Raw genomic sequence first — 24,569 nt, 5'->3', positions numbered from 1 at the left:
AGTAGGGTTTCTTAGGGGTAGTGACATGATAGCCAGTGCAGGATATCTTCAAGTGTAGATATATTGCTACCTGGGGCAATGTACATACAGATGATATTAATGCATTTATTTTTATTGAGTTGCAATTTGGTGGCAAGAATCTCGTGAGTTATTAATCTGAAGTGGTTGTATTACATCTATGGTGACATTCAACTCAGATTTATAGAGTACCTCACCCCCCCTTCCTGGAAGCATGATCCAGCCTGTGTATGTTGTACCCAGGTGGTAACACTTCATTGTCTGTAGTGTTAGGTTTTAACCAGGTTTCAGATAAACAGAGAATCTCAGGGGAGTGGACATCCAGAAGTGCATGCAATTCATGTGCCTTGTTATTAATGCTTCTAATATTGAGATGCCAGGCTAGGAGAGAGTTAGTTGGCCTATTAATTGTAGGTTTGTAGCTTAGATTGCAAGTAGAGGGGGTATGTGTATCTGAAGTGGGTGGGCCAGGGTTGGGGTGAATATCACCACCAAGTACTAGGTTAAGTCTGTACTTGGTGATGAACTTCAGGAATTTGTTTTAGTTTGTGGTAGTGTTTGAATCTAGAGCTAATGTGCCTGGGGTTGAGATGTTGATAGACTGAACAAGATGTTGGATAGGACCTGGTACTATAAGTATGGTTGAAGGTGGGAGGATTTACAGCTGGGGTGATAGTATGGCCTTTCGGGACCTGAAATCCCATGAGAAACTGGTTTTCATACAAGGTAAGGAGGTATGGTGCGAACAAGATAAATTAAGATAATAAAAACATTAAATAATCATATGGCTTATTTAGGGCATCATAAAAGTCAAAAGCTCCTCATAGAATCTTAACTTACTGCTCTTAACTTTAAAATACTATTAATTGAAAAAGAAAGAAAGAAAGAAAAAAATACTATCAATTGAAACATTGTCATTAATACTGGCGATGAGTTGCATTTAATTTAAGCTACCAAACCAGCTGCGTTTTTTCTAAAAGAAGTTCAGTTCATTCTGCCCTTTTTGTGCAAGGACAACTGAATGTGCTCGATAGTATGCATCCTGATTCCTGAAGGTCTATCATATAAAGATGAACAGAAAATCCAGAAGGTATCTATGCTTCCGGCTGGGAGCCAGTCATTAGCAGCTCAGAGCACTGCCCATTGGCCTCACCACAGCCTCCTCAGGGTGTTCACCAAATGAATGGCAGTGGTAACAGCTCACTTGAGACTGCAGGGATTCTGAGTGTTTCCATACCAGGACGACTGGTCATTACCTCCCCAGCCAGGCATCTACTAATAAGAGCATGAGATCAGGTACTTCAGACTTATTCCCTTCCGGGGATAACCATAAATTACAACAAATCTCAAATGGCTTAAACACTGGAATTCATAAGAGCAGTTTTCAACACAGTATCAGTGACAGCTTCTCTTCCTCTTTCAAGTGTACAAACTGTCAGATTCCAGGTCAGGAAAATAATTCATAGTACCGCAGTCTCAGCCAGATTAATTCTACAAGCCTTGGGATCACTGTCAGCAGCTATAGTCCTATAGCAAGATTTTACATGAGAATTCTTCGGTGGATGTTAGCAACACAGTGATCTAGTCTTTACCAACACATGTCAGCCCAAATAAGAATCACTCAGGCATGCAAGAGATAACTTTGGTGGTGGATTCGATCAGATCAGGTTCTACAATGGCGTCATTTCATTCTCCCTCAGCTGAAGGCCATAGTAACCACAGATGCATCCCAGATCCGGTGGTGGGGGCATATCCTGGGGAAGACCGTCCAAGGCACTTGGTCCCCACAAAGAGGCCAATATGCATATCATTGTCCTGGAAATAAGAGTGGTGCTGTTGGCATTGCAGGCCTTCGAAGACTCTCTCTACCTTTTGGAACAGTTGCGATTCAGATGGACAACATGTCAGTAGTTTGGTACATCAACAAACAAGGACAAACCAGGTCTACCCCTTGTATCAAGAAGCCCTCAGAGTGTGCCAATGGGCAATCTCTTCCAACTGCTTTCTAATAGCAATGCACATTCAGGGGAAGTCCAGTGTGATAGACAAATTGAGCAGGTCCATCCTACTACCTCATGAGTGGCCTCTCAGCATGAAAGTGGCAAAAATGATTTTCCATCAATGGGGCCAGCCTTGCTGCAATCTTTCTGCATCTCCCCTAAACAAGTGTAGCAGGGTTTTTGCCCTGATCCCATCACTGGGGGAATCGCCTAGGGATGATCTCCTCCACGAGTGCCCCCCCCCCCCAGTCTTCTCTATGCCCATCTCTCAACACCTCTAATTCCCAAATTTCTGCAGAAAGATGCATAGTTGAAGAGCATAGTCCTCCTCATTGCACCTTACTTGGCTCTGCAGGTTTGGTTCTCCTTTCTTTGGCCTCATCTACTTTACCCACCTTGGATTCTAGATCCAATTCCAGACCTCCTGTCTCACCCAATGAGCATGATTCATCTGGATATCTCAAACCTCAAGCTAACAGGGTGGTTTCTCCACTTCCTTTAATAGCTAGACAACCTATGCTGTCTTCCCCCGCCCATCTTATACTTTTGCTTCCATAAAGCTTCTACAAGAAAACTTTATAGAAATTAAAAAGGTTTGTGTTTTGGGCTCATCAGAATCTCTTGACCCCTTCTCAGCCCCTGTAAAAAGTGTACTTGAATTTTTAGCAATAATTTTTAATGAAGGAGCTAGTTCCCCAACCATTAATAGTCTATTTAGCAGCAATCTCCAACTTTCTTATTGAATTTGTGAATTCTTCCCTGGCTTCATCTAAACTTTGTAAGGCCTTTTTGAGAGGCACTCTCCGGCTGAGACCCTACCCCCCTATAAAGACCATACTCTACTGCTGGATTTAAATGTCGTACTACAGGCCTGAACCCCCCACCCCCACACACACTTTGAACCAGAAGCAAAAATGTGATATTAAATTCCTGACCTGGACAACTGTTTTTTCTAGTGGCCATTACCTTTACTGGAAGAATTTCAGAATTTCAAGCATTATCCTCTAAGCTTCCCTGTTTGATTTTTTTATAGGGATAGAATAACATTATGTACCAACCTTTCTTTCCTTCCTAAGGTGGTGTCAGAATTCAATATCAACCGGTCCATTATTTTCCCAGTTTTCTTTCCTAAATTTGCAAACAAAGGTGAATGTGTTGCATTTATTAAATGTTCACAGACAATTCTGATTTTACTTTCATAGAGCAGAAGAAATTAGGAAGACAGATCAATTATTTGTGCCCTTTGCAGATTCTAAATTGGACAAATCAGTTGCAGAGGTAACTTTAGCCAGATGTCTGACAGATTACATATCTTTTGTCTACAACCTTACCACACCCTTTAAGAGCCCATTCCACTAGGTCCATGGCAACATCTTCAGTCTTTCTGTCTAGGGCTTCCATGGACAACGTATGTGCTGTTGCAACCTGAGCCAGTCCTCATACTTTAGCACTCATTACAAACTGGATCTGGTCTTGGGAGAACAGGCTTTGGTTTATCCGTGCAGGAATATCCTTCCTTGGAGTCCACTCGGGGTTTTAGGTAGCTGGATAGACTGTCCCAACAGTTGAATGAATGAAAATTGACAACTTTGGATAAAAAAAGTTATGTACTTACCATAATGTTCCATTTGTGTTGTCCATTTTCATTGTTCTTCAACTTCCCACCTGTCAACCCCCACACTTTTTCACAGTTGATTTCTGGAAGAATGAAAGATAATAAGGACAGCACTGTCCTTCATGTTGAGCTGCACATATAGTTTCTTCTGTCAGAAATATGATATTAGTACTTTCTACTTTATGTGAACCAGCAAACAAGATCTGAAGTATGTTAGGGGTTGGTGCATTGTGGGTAAGGGAGGAGCTCAAGAGCTTTTGGTAACCATGAACTAAAGTAACAGCCGAGTCAGATCCGAGGATTGGATCCAAACCAACAGTTGAGGAAGAATGAAAATGGACAACAGAGATGGAACTTTATGGTAAGTACATAACTTTTTTCTGTCAGAATGTAGATAAAGGAAACAAGGGCAATTAAAATATTTTAGGATCTATCATTTTGTTGTGACAGAATAAAACTCTTAAATGTTAGTGAAGAATTCAGTGTGCCTCACTGTAGTCGGTTAAAAATAACAAAAATACTACTCTGAAATGATGACAAGAAGATGAATATTTATCTGCACGAAATTCATTTTCCATGGTAAAAATGAAGAGCAGTATATGGAGACAGCTGCTTGAAGTGCTTGACTGCCTGCTGGTGTTTATAATAGGATAGCTGTAATTTTTTTTTTTAATCTGATTGTAGTAATTACATTTGACACCTAAAACAAATGTTAAATGTCTGTTATAACATTGCTTAATGTTTTCTCTGATTTAGACAAGTGGAAGTTTTCTGTGCTGTGCATTCTACACAGGTGAAAAGGATAACGTGATCTGTTATGCTGTTTTGTGCTATGTGAAATGGTTCAGTAAAAATGTTTCCAGCTGCTTCCTTCACTGTATTTGAGTTATAACTTAAACTGTTGGTGTCTTTTTATGTGTAGGAGCCTTACAGATAGAAAACAGTGAAGAATCGGATCAGGGTAAATACGAATGTGTGGCAACCAACAATGTTGGAACACGGTATTCTGCACCTGCCAATCTGTACGTCCGAGGTAAGAATGGCTTGTCAGGCTACTGATCATCTGAACCTGCGATCTGTAATCCTGGAGTCATGGGAGTTTGAGAGTAGTGCGACTATTTCTAGATGGCAGGGGAGTTTGGGTTGCAAAGTAAGATTAATTAGTGTAGGTTCCTTACATTTATTAAAGCCAAAATCTGTAAAACATTTCTTGTATGCTGGACTAGGCAAAGTAAAAGAACACATATCTTTACTATAACTGAGTCTTCGTTAAATATTAGTCCTTGTGAAAAGCTTCCAAGAGATTCTGGGGATCTGCGTCTTTCTAAGTCAATATTTTTAGTTAGTCATATGAGAATTTGTTTTATTTTTTCAGGACAATTTAAAAATGTTTCGAAAGTTTGCCTTAAAATTGAGTGGGAAGACATTGCAGAATATGTGTATGTTATATGTTTGCAGTTATGCATGGTGTGCTAGATTGAGTGGTATATGTAAACTGTAACACCTGTTCACTGTCTCTGGAGTGTGAAATACTTTGATAGTTATGTTCTTGAGTGCGAATCCCACCCTTGCAACCAATAACATAGAAATCCTAACAAAAAATGCAGCTGAAACATTGCTTTGAAGTCTTAACATTCTAAATGAGGTAATGGCAGTACCTTATTTTATATCTGATCTGGAAAAGTTACTGTTGCAACCTCTGTCTCCTCATCTATGCCCCCCGGCCATGCCCCATATCAGTTAACTTTAATGAAAAATCTACATCCTTTATTTTCATTGTTTACTGGCATTCATGTGGCAGGCTTCACATAACATGGAGCTATGCAATCTTGGCTTGACAGGTTACCACATCTGACTACTTTTGTAACATCCAGCTGCTGTGGAGTGGTTCTTCTCTTTGCTAAGTAGTTGATGATATTCTCAAAGTAGTGTTTGCATACAGTGCTGTGGCAGACTTTCAGTCTGTAGATTGTGTTTCCAGGTATTTATTTGCATGTCCAGCCCTTTAATGATAGCATATTCTGTGCACTTTACCTCCTGAATTGATGTGTACATATTGGGTAATACTGATTGTACTGGATTATTTACTTGTGGTAGCAATGCATTCATTGCAGCTTCAGGGTACCTTGAGTGTAGAGTAATCGTTTCTCTATTAATGTTTAGATAAACTAGGATCTACTGTCTGCCATATTACTAGTTTGCATAAAATATTTTTATTAGGTAGCGTACTGTACATTTCTGGTTTTGGTCTGCTGTGCTTGCTCTACATCCTGTTGGCATCTCTGGGGAATGTTCAGTGTTTTGTGCATGCTAATACTAATGTGAATATGATAGAGATGCCACATCTGAGTGCGATCCTTTACAGGAACTAGTTTATTTGTGGTGTGTATTCAAAAAAACTCACAGATTCATAAGTGGACTCTGCCCTGTTGGCGGAATGCAGCAAGATGGCATCACAGAGATAGGGAAAGATAGAGGTTAGCTTTATATAGTGGCAGTCCACAGCCAGCAGGCAAACAGCATAGATAATTCTTCACATAAACCTTTAGTGAGATTATGTTGATATTAATTCAGCAAACTTTGTTCTCAAATTCCATTTTAAAAGCAATATCCTAGTTTTCATGTTACAGACAGCAATGCACTTTGTGCCCCCCCCTTCACTGTAAGTTGTAAAAGCAAAAACTCGATGCCACAGTGAGATTTGCTTTGTAGTGTTTATTTTCACACACATAATAACGGACTGTAGAGCAAGTCATCTAGTGAGTGTATGTACTAGTTAGTGCATACCATTGTGAGCAATAACAAGTACTATTTTGATAAATACAGGGTGAAGTAGTTCTGGTACAGACTTTATCTACCCCACATGCACAGTATTGCTCAGATATTGCCATGTATCTTTATTAGTGGTCTGCATGTAATTCTTTTGGTGGTGCTGGTGGTTGGAATATCCACAGTATGGCCCATATATCTGGATGTCAAATGCAATAAGCTGCAATAACAATAGTGTTAGTCAAGTAGTTATAATATTATAGTTTTCATAAGACTACAGACATTTCTGGTAACTTGACGTGTATGCATTTGTTGGTCATCACTAATGTTCGCCTTCTCCAGATCTTTGAGTCACTGCTACAGGCCACAGATTAAAGGACTATTTTGAAAGTGGATTATTAAAGTTTTTTTTTTTTACGCACATGCATCCATTTCCAGACAATACCTGTTGAACCCTTGTTTGTCTTGCTATTGGAAAGGCAATGCTTTTCAGCCTGTTTAACACACTTGGGTGGCACTTACCATCAGGGTGGTCCAAAGAGTTCAACTTGTGGTGCATCACCAGTCCCTTCTGGTGTCTGTCAATCTAGATGCTTCTCTGTGGGTATCTGGTTTTGGAGCGTTTTATTTTTGGTATGCAGTGTGTCTGTTTGTGAATCATATACCATGTCCAGTGATTGTGGCCATTTCCATTAACATAACTGGGGAGCACTGTAGTTGTATACCATGGAACTACAGTATAACCTCTGTATTACAGTGAAATGTGTTTTTAATTGTTACATAGTAACTAATCAAAGTTACTGTAATTTTATTTATTTTATTTATTTTTACATTTGTTAACCGGGTTAGTCTGTCTGGGTTCTTAGAAGCCCTTTTTCAGCAGAGTCCCAAGGAGAAAAGCTTCCAAAAAAAACAAATAGCGCAAAATATGCAGAAGTAAAGTGGATGCAAAGAAGGGTTGACTTGGCTAATAGGAACAAAGTGTAGCCAGCTGTCTCCACTGTACAGGATTTAATCTGTTCCTGTGGTGAACAAAACTGCATCAGTGAAACCACATGTATCCTTTTTGAACTGCATAGGTGGATCTTTTCAGGGCAAAGACTCTTTGCCATGAGGGCAGTGTTTATGAATATGGTCTGTGTTCAAGGGATTGCATAGCATGTTTTGCACGAGAGTGGTGGACTCCCTCAAAATCTGTACCTTCTGAGAAAGAAGATGAGAGAGAAAGAAGATGAGAGCGCTCTTCTGGTTATGTCTTGAAAATCACAAAATGTAGGGAGAAATGTGTGATCTTTTGGTTCCTACATGTTTATATAAAAATACAACACCTCCACTCCTTCAAAACACCACAATTTTAAACTCTAAGAAAACAGGAACACATCCACAATGAGTTTGAAAGTTCTTTAATTCTGGTACCTCGGCCTTCGCCTTCTCCTGGAATACATTTTACTGCAACAAACACCACCCTTTTTATATCATGCTTAATTGAATTATTGAACATGTTAACTCACTAGTGCTCATTATTACTGCACCATTATGGACTGCATCTTATAACATATCCTTTTAAAGCTGCAACATCCCCAAGTGATTCTTCAATTACATCATAAAACTGTTTGCAAATATAGCAAAATAATTTGAAATTTTTTATATATATAAATACATTCATGCTTGATTAAACATACTTACAAAATACTCTAATAAATTGTCTTATTTTTACAAATAATTTAAATTTCATATTGAATGCCTTCTTAAACATTAAACATTTTAAATATTTGTGAACATTGCTAATCAGTTATACTCTGAGAGACATGTGGAAACTTTATTTTAAGTTTCCAAATTCAAATTTCCAGATTTAAACCATAAGGAGACAAGGTTTTATAGTTGAAAATAAACCTAGTTTCCATTTGCAATAATTTTTCACGAAACACATCTTTATTCCCCAGCATAATAGGTCTACCTAGTGCACAAAATATGAACCCCTCTGGGACCCCCCCGTGTACTTCACTAAAATGTTTCCCTACCGGACTCTCCAATCTTTTGTGTTTTATGTCACCTAAATGTTCTAAAATCCTAAGCTTCAGCTTTCTAGTTGTTTGTCCTATATACCACTTCTTTTGTGTACATCCACATCCAATAATGTACACCACACCTGTGGAATTACAATCATAATATTCAAGTGCCCTGTATATTACACCATTGATTTTAGTACCATCCAAATTTTTTACCCTGCAACAAACCTTACATCTTCCACATTTATATGTACCCTTTTTGGTATTACCTCTGCATGTGCTTTTCTTTCTGAAGCTCAAGATTTCCTTCAAGTTAGAGTATCTGCTATATGAGAAGGTAACTTTCGAAGGAAAAAGATTGCCTAATCTGTCATCGTGACTGATGATGGGCCAGAATCTCGACACAGCGTCCCTCAACGTCTCAGAAAATTGGGAATATCTGGTTACAAAAAATAATTTATCCTCAGGGTTACCATCCCCAGAACCATAAGCAAAAGAACCAGCATCTCTGTTTATGTCAGATCTAGACCAACTTCTTTTGTTCACCCGTTGACACAATCCTAACTCACTTTCTACCTTTTTCCTTGCCATTCTAATGCTTTTCTGGGGATATCCTCTCCCTATCATTTTCTCTTCTACTCTATCAAATTCACTAGAAATTAATGGCCTCTCTGAAGTATGCATGCCTATACGTTTAAATTCACCAAATGGTAAAGATTTAAGCAGAGAATCACAATGCATACTGGATGCATGCAAAAAATTCTCTGCTGCTGTCTTTTTGTAACATTTTGTTGCAGTAAAATGTATTCCAGGAGAAGGCGAAGGCCGAGGTACCAGAATTAAAGAACTTTCAAACTCATTGTGGATGTGTTCCTACATGTTTGCCAGGTCATCCAAAGAGTAAGAATCAATAGTCCTTTAACTTTTAGGTAAAATTCAATTTATGAATATATTCTTTCAGAAGATTTTTGTTCACTACCTCTGAATATATTAAATTCAACAACTGGGGAGAAAGTTGAGCATTTAAAACTCTCCCTTTCTGTTTTCTTCAGTGTGGTGACAGGAATATGTCATTGAGATGCCTCACTGACAGGTATTCAAATAGTGGGAGAAGTTGCAGTTTCATTTAAAAAGAAAAAAGGGGCTCTATTTTGTGTTTAGAGGTCGGAGATCAATACAGTTTCTCAGTATTGCTAGACATGAAACTTGCAGCAGTTAAGTGTTTGATTCCCGGAACTCCATTTGCCTACACTGTGACTCTGAGCATGTTACTTAACTAGACATTGCTCACCTAGGAAGAGAGAATGTAATGCACATTACTCAATTAACAACATTGTTTTCATCGCAGAGATGATGGGCCTAGGTTTTTTCCATGTTAAAAAAAAAGTGCATCATCAAACCATGAATCAACCCGGCAGTCTCCCTGGAGGTCCCCATGATATTTGATGGGAGTGAAGCACAAATAAAAACAAGAAGGAAACATTGCAGCATGACTGAGAGGTTCAGCAATGTCAGAGATGCTTCTTTTGAACACTGAATAGAAGGAAGATTTTCCAAAATCCATCTTTTAGTATAATGTAATGTTAATATAAGCTTTGTTACAGTGCCCACATTTAATTATGTGGACACTTTTTTCCTGAAATTTTACAGAGATGAATAAATGAAATGTTTTGCTAAAAGACTAGTAAAAGATGTTTGTCGTATGTTTTGGTGTTGCAGTAGTGGCAGTTCAAACTTCAACCACTGAAGTCCTAATGACCAGCCCAACTTCCAGAGCTTAGCACCCATTCCTCTTCAGGTCAAGTGGATGCATTCTTCCAAGACATCAGTGGTATAAGAGGGACATGCACCAGTGCCATCTTCAGTTCTTTCTTGTTGCAGTTTGTCAAGATCAATGTGCAGTTCCAAAGTGTTGTTAGCCTGTTGGTTGGCCTAGCTTCTAGATTCCGCAGTGTGCACTGGTAGGGAAAATGTCTTATTCTGTTTGATTGCTGTACTTTTGTTGCATGCCTAATGCAAGTTTGGGGAATGCAGGTTTGCCAGATAACAGAACACGATTCTGAAAAGGTTAATAATTGTATTGACTGTGAGGAAGCAAATTTCCCACAAAGTATTTCATGTTAAATATGTTGTTTTTTGAGGCCTAAGCACTGTATAGCAAGCTGTCTCCACTGTACAAAGTTCAACCTGAAGACAGTCAGGAGGATAATAGAATCTCTCCAGGAATACCTCAGTCAGAAAAAAATAGCACAAGTAGTCTTAAAGATGCTTTGGATTTGGCCAAAATCTTCTCATATGTCCCTTCTAGAATGAGACATGGTGACCAAAAGAGGGAGGGAGTACCAGGAGACTGACAGAATCTCGTTAAGAGTCTGAGGGTCTTCCTAGGATCAAGGGTGCTGGTTTTAATGAGGTGTTTTTCCAACCCCTGACTATAATTTCTACTTCCATCAAGGCCTCTAACATGATCTCTTTAGAAGCTGCCATACACTTAGTTGATAACATGCCCGCTTGAGCTGAATCGTTTCTGGTATCTGATAATCTAGATGTCTCTCTGTGGGTATCTGGTTGTGGAGCTTTCATTTTCATAACCAACGGGGCAAGGCAGTGTCCATTCAGTCCTTGCTCATGAAGAGGGTCATTCATTCTTAGATTGAGATCTCAGACACCTGCCTGTGTCTTGAGGCCTGCAAGGAAGATGCGGTTCTTAAGCTTAGGTCCAAGTCATCTAAGCATAAGCAGACATCTGCTATCATGCCTTAGCAGCTGCAAAGCAAGCCTTCTTCACAAACCCTGTAGCAGGCTCCGTCCTGTGTAGTAGTAAAGCTTACTCAGAATTTTGTCATTTTCTTGTAGAATATCAAGCCTTCTGCCGAAAAATACTGAGTGTCAGGGCCCCCCCCTTTAAAAAAAGATGTGATTCCTCCTTTTCTGAAGATTCAGACTCCTCTGATTCAGATGCTGAGAAACTATCCTGTGTGGATCCAGTGGCCTCCTGCTGTGTACAGGGAGTCTGATACTGAGGGCACATGGTTAACTGCATCCCCACCAAAAGATATCTTATTTGGAGATGCTCTTCATATGATGAAGGATCTCTTCAAATCAAAGACCACAGTATTTACCTCAGCCCAAATGTGAGATGGAGAGCTGCGGGGCCTACCACAAACTAAGCCCTTGGCCATCGCTCCAGTAATTGAAGCCTGCTGATGCATTTGCTATTGCATCTTTGGAGCCAGATTCACACCTGCACCTTCTCCTAAGAGGCCTGACTGTTTACAAAATGGAGTATTTCAAATAACATATAAAAGAGCCTTATTGCGGTAGATCCATCTGTGCTGTCCATGGATGCCTGCAAGTGACGTACTGTGGCTCCAACCAAATAGTTTCCCATGACAGATTAAGATTTTTTTTACAGAGTGGGCAAGAAGACCTAGACCACTTCCACCGTGGCCATCAAGGTATTAAACTGCCATGTCACTTTACCAGCAAATGGATAGGGTTGAGGGAATACAATAGAAGCACCTGAAGGACAACAAACTTGAACTACATAATGTCAGTTCCAAGATGATCAAGCACTCCACAGAATGTGACTGATTCTGTGGACATATCAAGGCAGCAGCTAGAATGGTCATTGTTAAGGAGGCATGCTTGGCTGAGGAGGACCCAGCCTCCACCAGATCATGTGAAAGCAGAGCTCCTTTCCTTAGTGCCCAATAGATAAGAAGCTTCTGTTTGAACCATCTGAAGAAAATCGGTTTTAGAAACTCTACATTCTATGAAGCAGTAGGTTAAACAAGAAGTTAAATTTTTGATGGAAAAGGTGGTAAGAAAATTAGGAAGGTGGAAATGAAATGAGATGAATCTTAGGAGTCAAAAGAGGGGGAAATGTCCAAAATGTTCTTTAAGTTGCCAGCTAATGTGAAAATAAGAAGGCAGGATTTAATACTCGTAATGTAGATGCATTTGATTTGTGACACTTTAAATTATTTTTTTTTTTTTAACTCTAAATGAAATTGTGGATAGGTGGGTATTAATTTGATATGTTGGGAAATGATTCACTTGATTTCGCATCCACCTGAGCTGTTAGTTGAACTCTGGTAATCTGTGATATCCTTCCATATCACTGTTGCCAAGGATAGCCCAATGTCCAGACAGTATACCAAAGCCTTTAGATCTTATAGCCACCGTATGTCGCATGTATGCTGCCTGTGTTGGGCATAGGGCATAACGGTAAGGTACAGATGCATTTACCAAGAATTTGTTTGCCGTCAGGCGAACACAACTGTAGAAGGTTGGTCTGAATGCCCTTTGCTGTGGTGTAGCCCTTTCAGGCTCCAGTTTCTTCCCAAGAACTAATCACAAGATGCCTCAGACCTGAAGTATGGTGCCTGTTGTCCTGTGAAGGTTCAGGGTCTCTGGCATCCTCACCAAATGTCAGGCCATATCAACGTAAAAGAGATGAGGGCTCTTCTGGCTGTACAGGCTTTTCACCCCCTTTTTCTTCCCAGCCCCTTTAAATATGTGGTATACCAACAAGCAGGTGGGGCATGAGGCCTTATCTTTTGCCAGATCCCAGGCCTGAAGAGCTAGTCTGCAATCAGATGTTCTTCGTGTTTCACTGTTGCAGTCATCACATTTGGGTCATCTGCCTGCAGGTAGCCCTCAGCCAGCCTGAATACCAGAGTCTTCAGATTTCTGCGTCGGATGCTGTCACTTCTTCCATGACGTCAGGTCATCAGGGGAGTAAAACATGCAACCGACGCCATTACATCAGTCTTTCTTGCCGTGCAGTGCCCGAAGCAGAAGTACTTCACAAGTGCCAGTCAGCCGAATCCTGAAATTTTTGTTTTCAAGTTTCAGACCCAAAGTTTTCAAAAATAAAGATAAGTATCCCATTGGGGATCCTTTTTTTCTTGCTCTAACCGATGTCAGAAAAAATTAGCAATTGTCTTGCCTGTGGAAAGTAAATGCCTCATAGAGATTTTCATTCTTCTTACTGCGTCACCTGTTGGACGTCCCTCGCTGTCAATTTTGTGCCTTGTTCAACGCCCAAACTATTCATCGTTGGGCTATTTTTGTAACTAAATACTTTCGTTCTCTATCTCTGTACTCCGAAATGCTTTGTTAAGCAATCCGCATACCGATCTTCCAAAAAATGTAAGGATAAAGACTGAGACAGACCGCATAGGTCCAAAACTGCCAACGACGCTTCCGCTAAGCTAGTTGCCAGTCTGCCTGTACTCATTGAGGTGCTTCTACAGCCCCTGATGCCCACTACTACAGATTCGCAGGCCTCTACTGAGACTCATTTGGAGTCTGGTATGACACGAGATGCTTCTTCGATTATGGAACCTGCGGATGTCTCTACCTTGGATGGGTCCGGAGCCGCTGTGCAGGCACCGGCTTCTGAGGGTGTATTCAGGCCTACAAACTTTCATATTAAACTGACGGCGTCATTTCCAACTAGAAGTACCGAATTCCTCAGGCCTAAAACTCGCACTACGCCTAGAAAACCGACGACCAAACCGCTGACTCAGGTCCATATGTCTCAAAAACAAATGCTTAGAATAGCTGAAGACCTTATTACCATAATTAGGGGAAGCCAGCCTTCCCCCTCTAAGAGACCTAGAACCAATTTTCTTTCTGATTCCTATCATTCCTTGTCTAAGGACAGAGTTACTTTGGTGGGTAGAGGCCTGTTGCCACAACAGGGGACTCCCTTTCACCGTACCCCCTGCCACCCAAACCTTAACAACAGACTCATCATACTATGCACGGGGGGTGGGGGGTGGTGGGGGGTTGCTCACATGGCAGGGCAGTGCATTCACAGCAAATGGAACCTGAGGCAGATGCACCTTTATATCAATCAAAAATAAATGTTAGCTGTACAGAATGCTCTGACGGCCTTCGAAGACCTTATTCTTCCAGACAACTATTGGTAAAGACAGACAACACCACAGTTATGTGATACATAAACAAGCAGGGGGAGCCCACTCCTATCCTCTCTGCAGACTAGCCATGGCTCTGTGGAGCACAGCCTTGAGCTACCAAGTGCACTTGCAAGCTCATTTCCTGCCAGGCAAACTAAATTCACTGGCAGACGACTTAAGTAGAAATCTCATGGACCCACACGAATGGAAACTAGAACCCAAAATATTCAACCTATTGAGGAACAAATGGTGGACCCCAGAGGTCGAGTCTGCAGTCAGTTGTCTGGTTCAGAGCACAACCTACTGGCAGACTCTGAGCAGGTTCAGAACACAAGCCCATGAATGGATGCTTCGCAGAGATGTTTCTGGACATAGTCCATTGGTGGGTTATTCCTTGGGTAGACATTTTTGCATCCCCTCTGAACAGGCAACTTTCCCTGTTCTGTTCGAGAGTGCCAAGTCCTATGGCTTGCAAAGTAGACAACCTGTTTTTTCCTTGGAAGGGAATGATGTTCATCGTGCATACAGCTGCAGTCATCACACTCGGGTTATCCTGCCGTCAGGCGGGTCCTTGGTCGGCCAAATTCCAAAGTCTAGGTCCGGCGTCGGTTGTCGCCGCTTCTTCCCTGACGTCAGTGCGGCAGGGGTATAAAAGAGGCAGCGGACGCCATTTTCTCCAGTCTTTCTTGCCGCGCCGGTCGGCCAGCTCCTGAGATTTACGAACAGTATTTCAGCCGAAGTCTTCTTTAAAGCTAAGTACCCCGTTGGGGAAACTTTTCTTGCCTCAGACTGATGTCAGACAAAGTTAATAATTGCATTTCTTGTGGGAAGCAAATACCGCATAAGGATTTTCACTCTTTCTGTATACCTTGCTTAGGGCCAGACCACGACGTCTCGGCCTGCTGTTTTTGTGCTAGGTTTAACAAGCGCACTATTAAGCGCCAGGCGGAGTTCGTCCTTCATTATTTTGGCAAAAAATTTAATTATATCATGTCGTCGGATACACCGACGCCAGTTTTAGGTAAAAGACGCAAAGATAAGGACCGACATCCGAGGCCTGCACCGAGTACTGAGACCACACTTAGGCCGACTACCGGTTCTCCGGTTCTCAGCGAGGCGCCTACACAGCCCCTGACTACCGATGAAACTATTTTACCCGTGACTTCAGTACCCGAGGTCGCAGGTTCCTCGGTCTCCATTCCCACTGCAGATACCGACGCCACTCTTGGCGGGGAAACCGAAAATTTAGCGAGGCCTGCCATTTCTGAAGGCGTCTTCAGGCCTACCACCTTCTCTATTAAATCCTTCACTAAATCTAAAGCTGCAATGAAAACTAAAAAACAGGGTCCTCAGACCTCCTCTCAAGGCCCCATGCCTAAAAAACAGATGCTTAAAATGGCTGAGGATTTGATAACTCTCATCAGGGGTTCTCAACCCCCCTCAGACAAAAGACCCAGGTTGGAGGAAGACTACCCTTCTTCAGACCAGGCTTCTATTACCTCAGACCATTCTGAGAACCAGGATTACGCCTATTCCCCTTTTGAAGACTCTAATGCTGAGGAATCTATTCCCCCCGAGGACTACTCTTTTGGGGAAACCCTGCATACATTGAGAGAGCACTTCCACTGGGAAGGCCAAGATTACTCAGATTCCAAGAAAAGGCTCAGGGAATTTCTACTGCTCCCCCAGCATAGGCCCCTGGCTATCCCTCCTGTTTTAGATATTTTGGATGATGTGTACGCAGAAGCCAGTCTTAATCCAGACTCTTTACCTCCAGCCCTTGTTAAACCAGACAGATATTACCGGGTTCTTGATTCTCACCAGTTCCTTTATAAAAGCCATACTACTGACCCAGAAACAATTTCACAGGGTCCCAAGGGGATTAAGGCCTCTACTGCTAAAAACCCTTTACCTTCAGAGAGAGATTCCAGAGCATTAGAAAGGTAGGGGAAAACGGTGTATACATCAGCCACTTTAACCATGAGGGCATTAAACTGTCAATTTCATTTGTTAAAGTACCAACAGTTCTTGTTATCTCAGCTGAAAAGCAAAATGACACAAACGGAACAACCAGATTTTGAGTTGCATGATTTGTTGCATGGAGCAGAGCAAGTGGGGAAACATACCTTGCAGTGTGGTTTTGATGCTTTAGAGGCCTCATGTAGAGCTGCTGTCACGGGTTCTGTCATACATAGACATGCTTGGCTCAAAGAGCAAACCTTACCAGATCATGTCAAAGCAAAGTTATTAGATGCACCACTTCAAAAAGATGTATTGTTCGGTGTTAAAGCTGAGGAGGTACTAAAGAAAATGGAGGAAAAAGCTAAATCTGTGCAAACAGTTAAAGATTTCTTACAGGTGCAACCTCCACGCTTCAGCAGAAACTGGCCTTCAAAAAAATTGGTCCTTTCCAGCCAAGGACAGACCCCAAAGGGGCAGATACAGACGCCCAAGGGGTAGAGGACAACCTCAAGGATCTTACAGAGCTTAGACAGTGGCAAGCACCAACCCCAAGAGGTGGAGAAGATAGACCACAGTCATTTAGAAAACAGACACAATGACTTCCCCCTATGCCTGCCAAGCAAAGCTATAATGGCAGCACCTTTGGGTGGAAAACTGGCCTTATTTTCAAAAAACTGGCACATTGTTACAAAAGACAAATGGATTCTGGATATTATAGACAGAGGCTACAGGTTCCACTTTTACACCCTTCCAAAAATGAGAGGCATGCCAAACCTGCCACAAAATCAAAGGGCAGAGGCACAAAGACAAATTTCCTGCTCTCGTGGATATGAAAGCAATTCAAGAGGTACCTGCAAAAGAACAAGGTCAAGGTTTTTATTCAAGACTATTTCTGGTACCAAGGAAGGACAAAGATTGGAGACCCATCCTAGACCTATCTTTTCTAAACACATATCTAGAGGTACCAAAATTCAAGATGCTCACATTACAGCAGCTTCTTCCCATGCTGGGCAAGGAGTCTTGGCTGGTAACGTTGGACCTCAAGGAGGCATACCTGCATGTCCCTATCAGACAAGATTGCAGAAGATACCTCAGATTTCTTGCAGGTTCAACCCATTACCAATTCTCTGCATTGCCCTTTGGCTTATCTACTGCACCCAGAGTGTTTACAAAATGCCTGGCATCAGTAATTGCCTTCTGCAGACAACAAGGAATACAAATCTACCCATATCTGGACGACTTCCTGATCCAAGCAGACAGCAAGGACATTCTATTGCAGCATCTGGCGTTTGTAATAAAACTATTAAACTACCTGGGTTACACAGTGAACAAAAAGAAATCAAAACTAATACCTTCTCAACAGATAATTTTCCTGGGTGCCAGCTTAAATACAACAACCCAGATGGCCTACCTCACTCCATGCAAACAAGGGCAACTGTCTCAATACTTGAACAAAATGGCAACTTTAACCAGACTAACTGCAAGGAAAGTCCTGCAAGCTCTGGGGTTCATGGCATCTTGCATCTTACTAATACCATGTGCAAAGCTGCATATGAGGAAACTACAGTGGTACCTAAAAAACTTATGGTCTCAACACAGCCACAGCTTGGAAACAATTATACCACTCATTCCATGCCTTGAAAAGGAATTTTTGTGGTGGGCTCAAGCATGCCAAAGAAACACAGTTTACCTCAAGCAACTCAAATCATCACAACAGACGCCTCAGACTATGCCTGGGGAGCACACATGGCAGATCAGTGCATTCAGGGAAAATGGTCCCAAAAAGAGAAGCACCTACACATCAACCAAAAGGAGATGCTAGCCATGCAAAATGCTCTTATGACCTTCAAAGACCTACTGCATCCAGGCCAGCTATTAATAAGGACAGACAACACCACAGTCATGTGGTACATAAACAAACAGGGGGGGGCTCATTCATACACCCTGTGCAGGCAAGCTATGACTCTGTGGAACACAGCACTGGAATTACAAATTTAACTACAGGCACAATTCATGCCAGGGAAGGAAAACACACTGGCAGACAACTTAAGCAGAAATATGACAGACCCACACGAATGGAAGTTGCATCCTCAAGTCTTCTCAAAGATAACTCAGGCATGGGGACAGCCAGACATAGATCTATTTGCTACCCACAGAAATTACCAGTTAGAGAAATTCTGTTCAAGGACCTATCATCCACAGGGCTGGAAAGTAGATGCACTCTCTTTCAATTGGACAACATTGACAGTCTATGCCTTCCCGCCTCTACCTCTACTGACCAAAGTTCTATTAAAAACCAGAGCAGAGAGGCCACAAATGATTCTCATTGCTCCAGACTGGCCACGACAGCACTGGTATCCTCTCCTAAAGAGCCTGTCACACTCACCAACATGGATCCTACCTCTAGTTCCTCTTCTGTTGTCCCAGCACAACTACAAAACCCTTCATAGCCAGCTCAAAACCTTAAATCTAGCTGCATGGAGAATACCTTAATTTCCCAACAGACTCTCCTCTCCAAGGAGGTGCAGGATGTCATCTTGGAGGCCAGGAGACCCTCTACTAGAAAAACCTACTCCACCAAATGGAAACGATTTTGTTCCTGGAATCAAGAAAAGGGCCAGAATCCTTGGGTAATAAATATACCTCAAATTTTACAGTACCTAGCTGAGATGTTAAACAGTGGCCTTTCCTTCTCCTCCATCAAGATCCACGCTTCAGCCATTTCAGCACAATACAATACAGATCCTCCTTTATTCTCACATCCTCTATTAAGGCAGTTCCTCAGAGGGGCAAAAAATATAAAACCCCCACGGAAACCACCAGCCCCAGCTTGAGACCTCAACTTCATATTGGAAAAGCTGACCCTGCCTCCTTTTGAGCCGGCTTCTTCAACAGAGCTACAATACTTGTCGTGGAAAACAGCCTTCCTTCTGGCTATTACCTCAGCACGCAGGGTTTCGGAGCTACAGGCCCTCATGGCTGTGCAACCATTCATCATTTTCCATCAGGACAGGGTTTCCTTATGAACCAACCCTACCTTCATGCCAAAGGTAGTATCCAGTGTAGCTTTGAATCAGACTATTCATTTACCTACCTTTTATCCAAATCCACAGAACAAAGGAGAGAGGCTACTACATTCCTTGGACATTCACCGGCTTGTCTGCCTTTGAATCCTCCATTGGCACCTCAGTTTGAGGTTAAACAAGTTCTTAAACACTTCTTTCATATTGGGTCCCCAGGAAAGCCTATCCCACCTTTGTGGGACATCAATTTTATACTTTAAAAATTGACTCAGACTCCTTTTGCACCTTCTAGTTCAAATTCCTTGCAACATTTTCTTGGAAGACTGTTCTGTTGGCTTTCCCTTTGGCCAAGTGTGGAAACTTCAGACTCTTATGGCTATTTCTCCATATTTTATTTTTCATAGAGGCAGTGTCTCTTCGTATTAATTATTCTTTTATGCTCATTGTGCTTAAGGAGTTATCACTTAATCAGTCTATTTAACTGCCTTCCTTTTTTCTTTCTCCACAGTCTACCAGTGAGAAGGTTCTTCACACCTTGGACCTGCATAGACATCTCATGTATTTAGATAAAAACATAGGTTATTTGCAAGTCCGAGCAACTGTTTGATGTTAAGTTGTCAATCTCGCCTTCATTCTTTCTGGATGGGTCGGCTCCGACTCGGCACTTACTAAGCTCAAGAGCTAATTTTACCAGCTCGAGGCAACCCTATATCCCATGATGCAAGGTGGAGACTACCCAGATCTCGTTTGCCGCTTCGCTTACGAGGTGCCTCGTTTACCAGCTCTAGGTAAGTTTTCTTCATATTAAGACTTTTAGTCTCATCCCTTTTAAATTTAATAACCTTAGTTGTTTTGTGAACCTTAATGTTTATTTTAACCCTATTCCCGTTAGTGTTCCCTTTTTTTCGGGTTATTTATCCCCTTCCATAGGTTAGGCCTTAGACCTTCCCCTTTCCTAATTTTTCCTGTCAGGGATTCTGTGTGTGTTTGAGTGTGTTGTATCCCTGTTTAGTTTTAGATTATTGGATTGGGTGTTATTTGTGTGTGTCTGTGTTTCCTTGTCACTTGTGTTTCCTCGACACAGCTATGTCGAAGGACACAAGGGTCTCAGGCTTCAAGAAGTGTGACTCGTGCTGTCAGAAGATGTCTCTGACAGACGGTCACACTTCTTGTGTTTACTGCCTGGGACCTCTGCACCTGCAGGACTCTTGTGCTATCTGTCATGCCTTCAGCCTAAGAGTCCTGCAGGAGCGCAGAAATAAATTAATATTGAGGGGCTTTTTAAAGCCTGAGAGCTCCCCTACTAAGTCGGCTCTGGGGAAGCCCTCGAAACCAGTCAAGCCTTCGGCTTCAAGTCCCAAGCCATCGGCTACTGGTTCTGCTTCTTCAGTGTCGAGATCGGCTCCGGCCGGAGCCGATCCTTCCCTTTTAGAAGTCACAGTATCGGCTCCATCCGGCGTCGATACTGCCAGATCTGGGCACTCAGTGTCGGCTCCGGCTGGAGCCGACGTATCCTCGGCTCCTTTGGCTCCACCTATCTCTAAAAAGAGATCACGATCCCCCTCATTGGAATCGATATGTTCGGCTCCGAGATCACCCCTGCTCTCGGAGCGGAGCCATCGGAGCCGTTCTTCTCGGTCATCTAGGCTGTCTGATCACGACCTCGAGAGAGTGGTGAGTAGACTATTAAAGTCTCAGGCATTGGCCCAAATGCTCCATAGCCCGTCTCAACAGACGGTAGCTATCTCACATCCACCTAACATTCCTCCTTCGACTCTCTTACAGGGCTCAGAGCCGGAGCTCCTCGGAGCCGAGACTGTTGTAGCTTCAGAGCCGATACCACCCCCCCTTTCGGCTCTGTCGTCCTCCGCTCCGATTTCCTCCTTGAGGCCTTCATTGGAGGGATCCGGGCGTCTGGTCTCTCTCGCCGGCTCCGAGGGGGCGAGTGGCATCGGACCCTTGTCCGACCCCATTCTCCCTCTTGGGGCTTCGGCGTTGGTGAGCTCAGCCCCGACATCTGCCTCGGAGCCTTCCCTCTCGGTGAGGCCTGGAGTTCCTATCTCTTCGGAGCGGGAACCTTCTGGTCTCTCTGACGGGGGAGCCTTCGAGGTGATGAGGAGTGAACTAGCCCCTGGGCGTAGTCAACGGTCAGTTCCATCAGCTCCTCCCACTACAGTGCCTGCTGACGTCTCTTCCCACTCTCTTGCTCCCAGACCCAGAGATCCAACGCCTCAGTTTTCCCCACTGGGAATATCTTCCTCTTCCGAGGCTTCTCCTGATCCGTCAGGTGAACCTCCGCGTAAGAGGACATGTAAGAGGAAACATCTAGACTCCCCCAAGTCTATTACATCTGATACTGACTTGGATGAGTCGGAGGGATCCCCAAGGTCCTCCTCTGAGGATGTCTCTTTCTCAGACATCCTTGAACTCCTTAAGCAGAGGGGGAACTGGCCCTCCCTTAATCCTTCCGAGGACGAGTCAGTATACCTGGAGGCATTCGGATCTCGACCCTCCACCTCCTGGGTGTCTCCGCATTTCGACCCTCTTATGGACTTGGTGGCTCGGAAGGCGTGGATGGCCCCGGATTCGGTGGAACCTATTCCTCGGAGGCCTTCTAAATTCATTACGGCCACCAAAAAGGAACTAGCTGATCCTTCAGTACCTGTCCATCCTCCTAACAAGGATCATCCTAACAAGGATTCTAGGACTATGGACAGGTACGGCAAGCGGATTTTTTTCTTCAGCGACCTTTGCCATGCGATCGCGGAACTACTTGTGTCACTTCACCTGCCTTCAAAGAGATGTTCTTAAAGAGTTGGGAGAAGTTTTACAGGATCCGTCAGCTGCTGGGTCTCAGGATAAGATTAGCTCACAGCTAGGAATCCTAAACTCCATTGTTAACTCCTCCATGCGGCTCATTTCTTATGCAGCCGATGGAGCGAGTAGGGCCGCAGGCACAGGAGTGGCTTTAAGGCGTCAATCCTGGATGCGGCTTTGGAATTTTGCAGACCCCTTCAAGGCGTCCTTCACAAACACTCCCTTTGATGGTTCGACCTTGTTGGACCTCAAGTGAAAGACACCTTGACTAGATGCGAACAAGATGGCAAGACTCTTTCTGCCGTGGAGTCTGTTTCTCCACCCTTCAAGACCTTACCCAAAAGGTCAGAAGGGAGGGAAAATGTGGTTCCGCAAATCTCAAGGAGTCACGCCTGATGCACGAGGTCAGTTTACCCCTAGAGGCAGAGGGGGTAACAACAACAGACGCCGCCCTAGGGGCAGAGGGGGTCCGCAGAATCAGGGTAGCAGAGCGCCTCTTTCTGACAAACCCTTCCAGCATCCCTGAGATGTTGCCCGATTGTCCACCTTCGGAGGCAGTCGTGGGAAGATTATCGCTGTACCCAATAGCCTGGCTTTCCCTTTCTTAAGACAAATGGGTACAGTCGATTATATCCGAGGGTTACAAAATTCCCTTTATTCAAACCCCAATTCAGCAAAAGGGAACCCTTCCAGACGTTCCACCCGGTCTAAGGGAACTAGCAGTACCAGAGATATCAAAACTGCTAGCAAAAAGAGCCATCCAGCCAGTCCCAGCAGACCAAATAGGATCCGGAATCTACTCAAGGTTCTTTTTAGTACCAAAAAAGACAGGGGACTGGAGACCAAGATTAGATCTGAGCAAACTAAACAAGTTTGTAAAGAAAACAAGATTCCAGATAGTCACGCTTCAGTCCATTGTACCCTTTCTGGGCAAGGACAATTGGATGTGCTCGGTAGATCTTCAGGATGCGTACTATCACATAAAAATTCACAGGCGCTCCAGAAGATTTCTCCGCTTTCGGCTGGGGACCAGTCACTTCCAATTCAGGGCCCTGCCTTTTGGACTCACTACAGCCCCCAGAGTGTTCACCAAATGTATGGCAGTGGTTACGGCTCACCTGAGACGTCAAGGATTCCAGGTGTTTCCATATCTAGACGAATGGCTCCTCACTGCCACCACCAGGCATCAACTTCTCCAAGCCAGAGATTACACCATTCACATTTGCAGAGGGCTAGGGATTTCTATAAATTTAGAAAAATCTGCCTTGTCGCCTTGTCAATCTATTACTTTTATAGGCGCAAAATTGGACACCGTACAACTTTCAGCAAAGTTAACAGACCAAAGGATCTTGGACATTCAAAGTCACTTCCAGGTGATTCTTCTCAGCAACAAAATTCAGGCCAGATTTGCTCTGAAACTATTGGGTCTTATGGCGGCCGCCATAACACTTCTTCCCTTTGCCCGCTTTTACATGCGTCTTCTACAATGGATGCTATTCGCCCAATGGTCCTTTCAACAACTTCCCATGCGTCACAATAACTCCAACTTGCAAAAGGCATCTGACCTGGTGGATATCGTCCCCTCAAGTCCATCAGGGCAGAGCCTTTGTTCCTCCTGCCCCGGTAGCCACGGTTACATCGGACGCCTCCCTGATCGGGTGGGGGGGGGCATTATCAGGGCAGGATGGTCCATGGCACTTGGCAACCTTTCGAATACCACCTGCACATAAATGTCCTAGAGATGAGAGCAGTGCTTTTAACGTTGCAAGCCCTCAACGACTCTCTTCCCCTGTGAACTATTGCAGTCCAAACGGACAGTTTGTCCGTAGTGTGGTATATCAACAAACAAGGCGGAACCAAGTCCTATCCACTGTGTCAAGAGGCTCTCAGACTTTGGCAGTGGGCAATCTCTTCTCAGCGGTTTCTGATAGCAACGCATATCCCCGGGAAATCCAACATCATAGCGGACAGGTTGAACTGAGCTATTCTCATGCCTCACGAGTGGTCTCTCAAACAATCAGTGACGGAAGAGATTTTTCAGGAGTGGGGCCTTCCCTGCTGTGACCTTTTTGCTACACCTCAAAACAGCAAATGCCCAGACTTCTCTCTCTTCCCCCTTCCAGGCCATCCCCCCAGAGACGCTCTAACCCAAGATTGGCCCCGGGGACTTCTTTATGCCTTTCCCCCCTTTCCTCTGATACCTCAAGTAATTCAGAAAGCAACCGCCTTGAGAGCCAAGTTGATTCTCATTGCCCCTTATTGGCCTCGACAGATATGGTTTCCGTTCCTACATCGTTATCTCTTGGTACAGCCGTGGCATCTGGACCTGGTTCCAGATCTTCTGACCCACCAGTCGGGGCAGCTGCACCAATCCATACCTTCTCTCAACCTCACTGCTTGGTTGCTCCACTTCCATCCTTAGCCAG

At 43.3% G+C, this 24,569-nt stretch overlaps 1 protein-coding gene across 18 annotated transcripts in view; it reads left to right on the top strand.

The window, feature by feature from the left end:
- Window positions 1–24,569, top strand: part of PTPRF (protein tyrosine phosphatase receptor type F) — a 3,404,399-nt gene that overhangs the window by 2,119,516 nt on the left and 1,260,314 nt on the right. For all 18 annotated transcript variants that reach the window (XM_044085436.1, XM_044085429.1, XM_044085440.1 and 15 more), the window contains one exon: window positions 4,556–4,666. In XM_044085436.1, the coding sequence (XP_043941371.1) occupies window positions 4,556–4,666 (111 nt within the window). The remainder of the gene's footprint in view (window positions 1–4,555; window positions 4,667–24,569) is intronic.

Source organism: Protopterus annectens, chromosome 10.part0 (genome assembly GCF_019279795.1).
Source record: "Protopterus annectens isolate FY-2018-M chromosome 10.part0, PAN1.0, whole genome shotgun sequence".
In the NCBI taxonomy this organism is placed as follows: Eukaryota; Metazoa; Chordata; order Ceratodontiformes; family Protopteridae; genus Protopterus; species Protopterus annectens.
The sequence above is the reverse complement of the archived record's forward strand: the minus strand, read 5'-3'. Positions and strand labels throughout refer to the sequence as shown.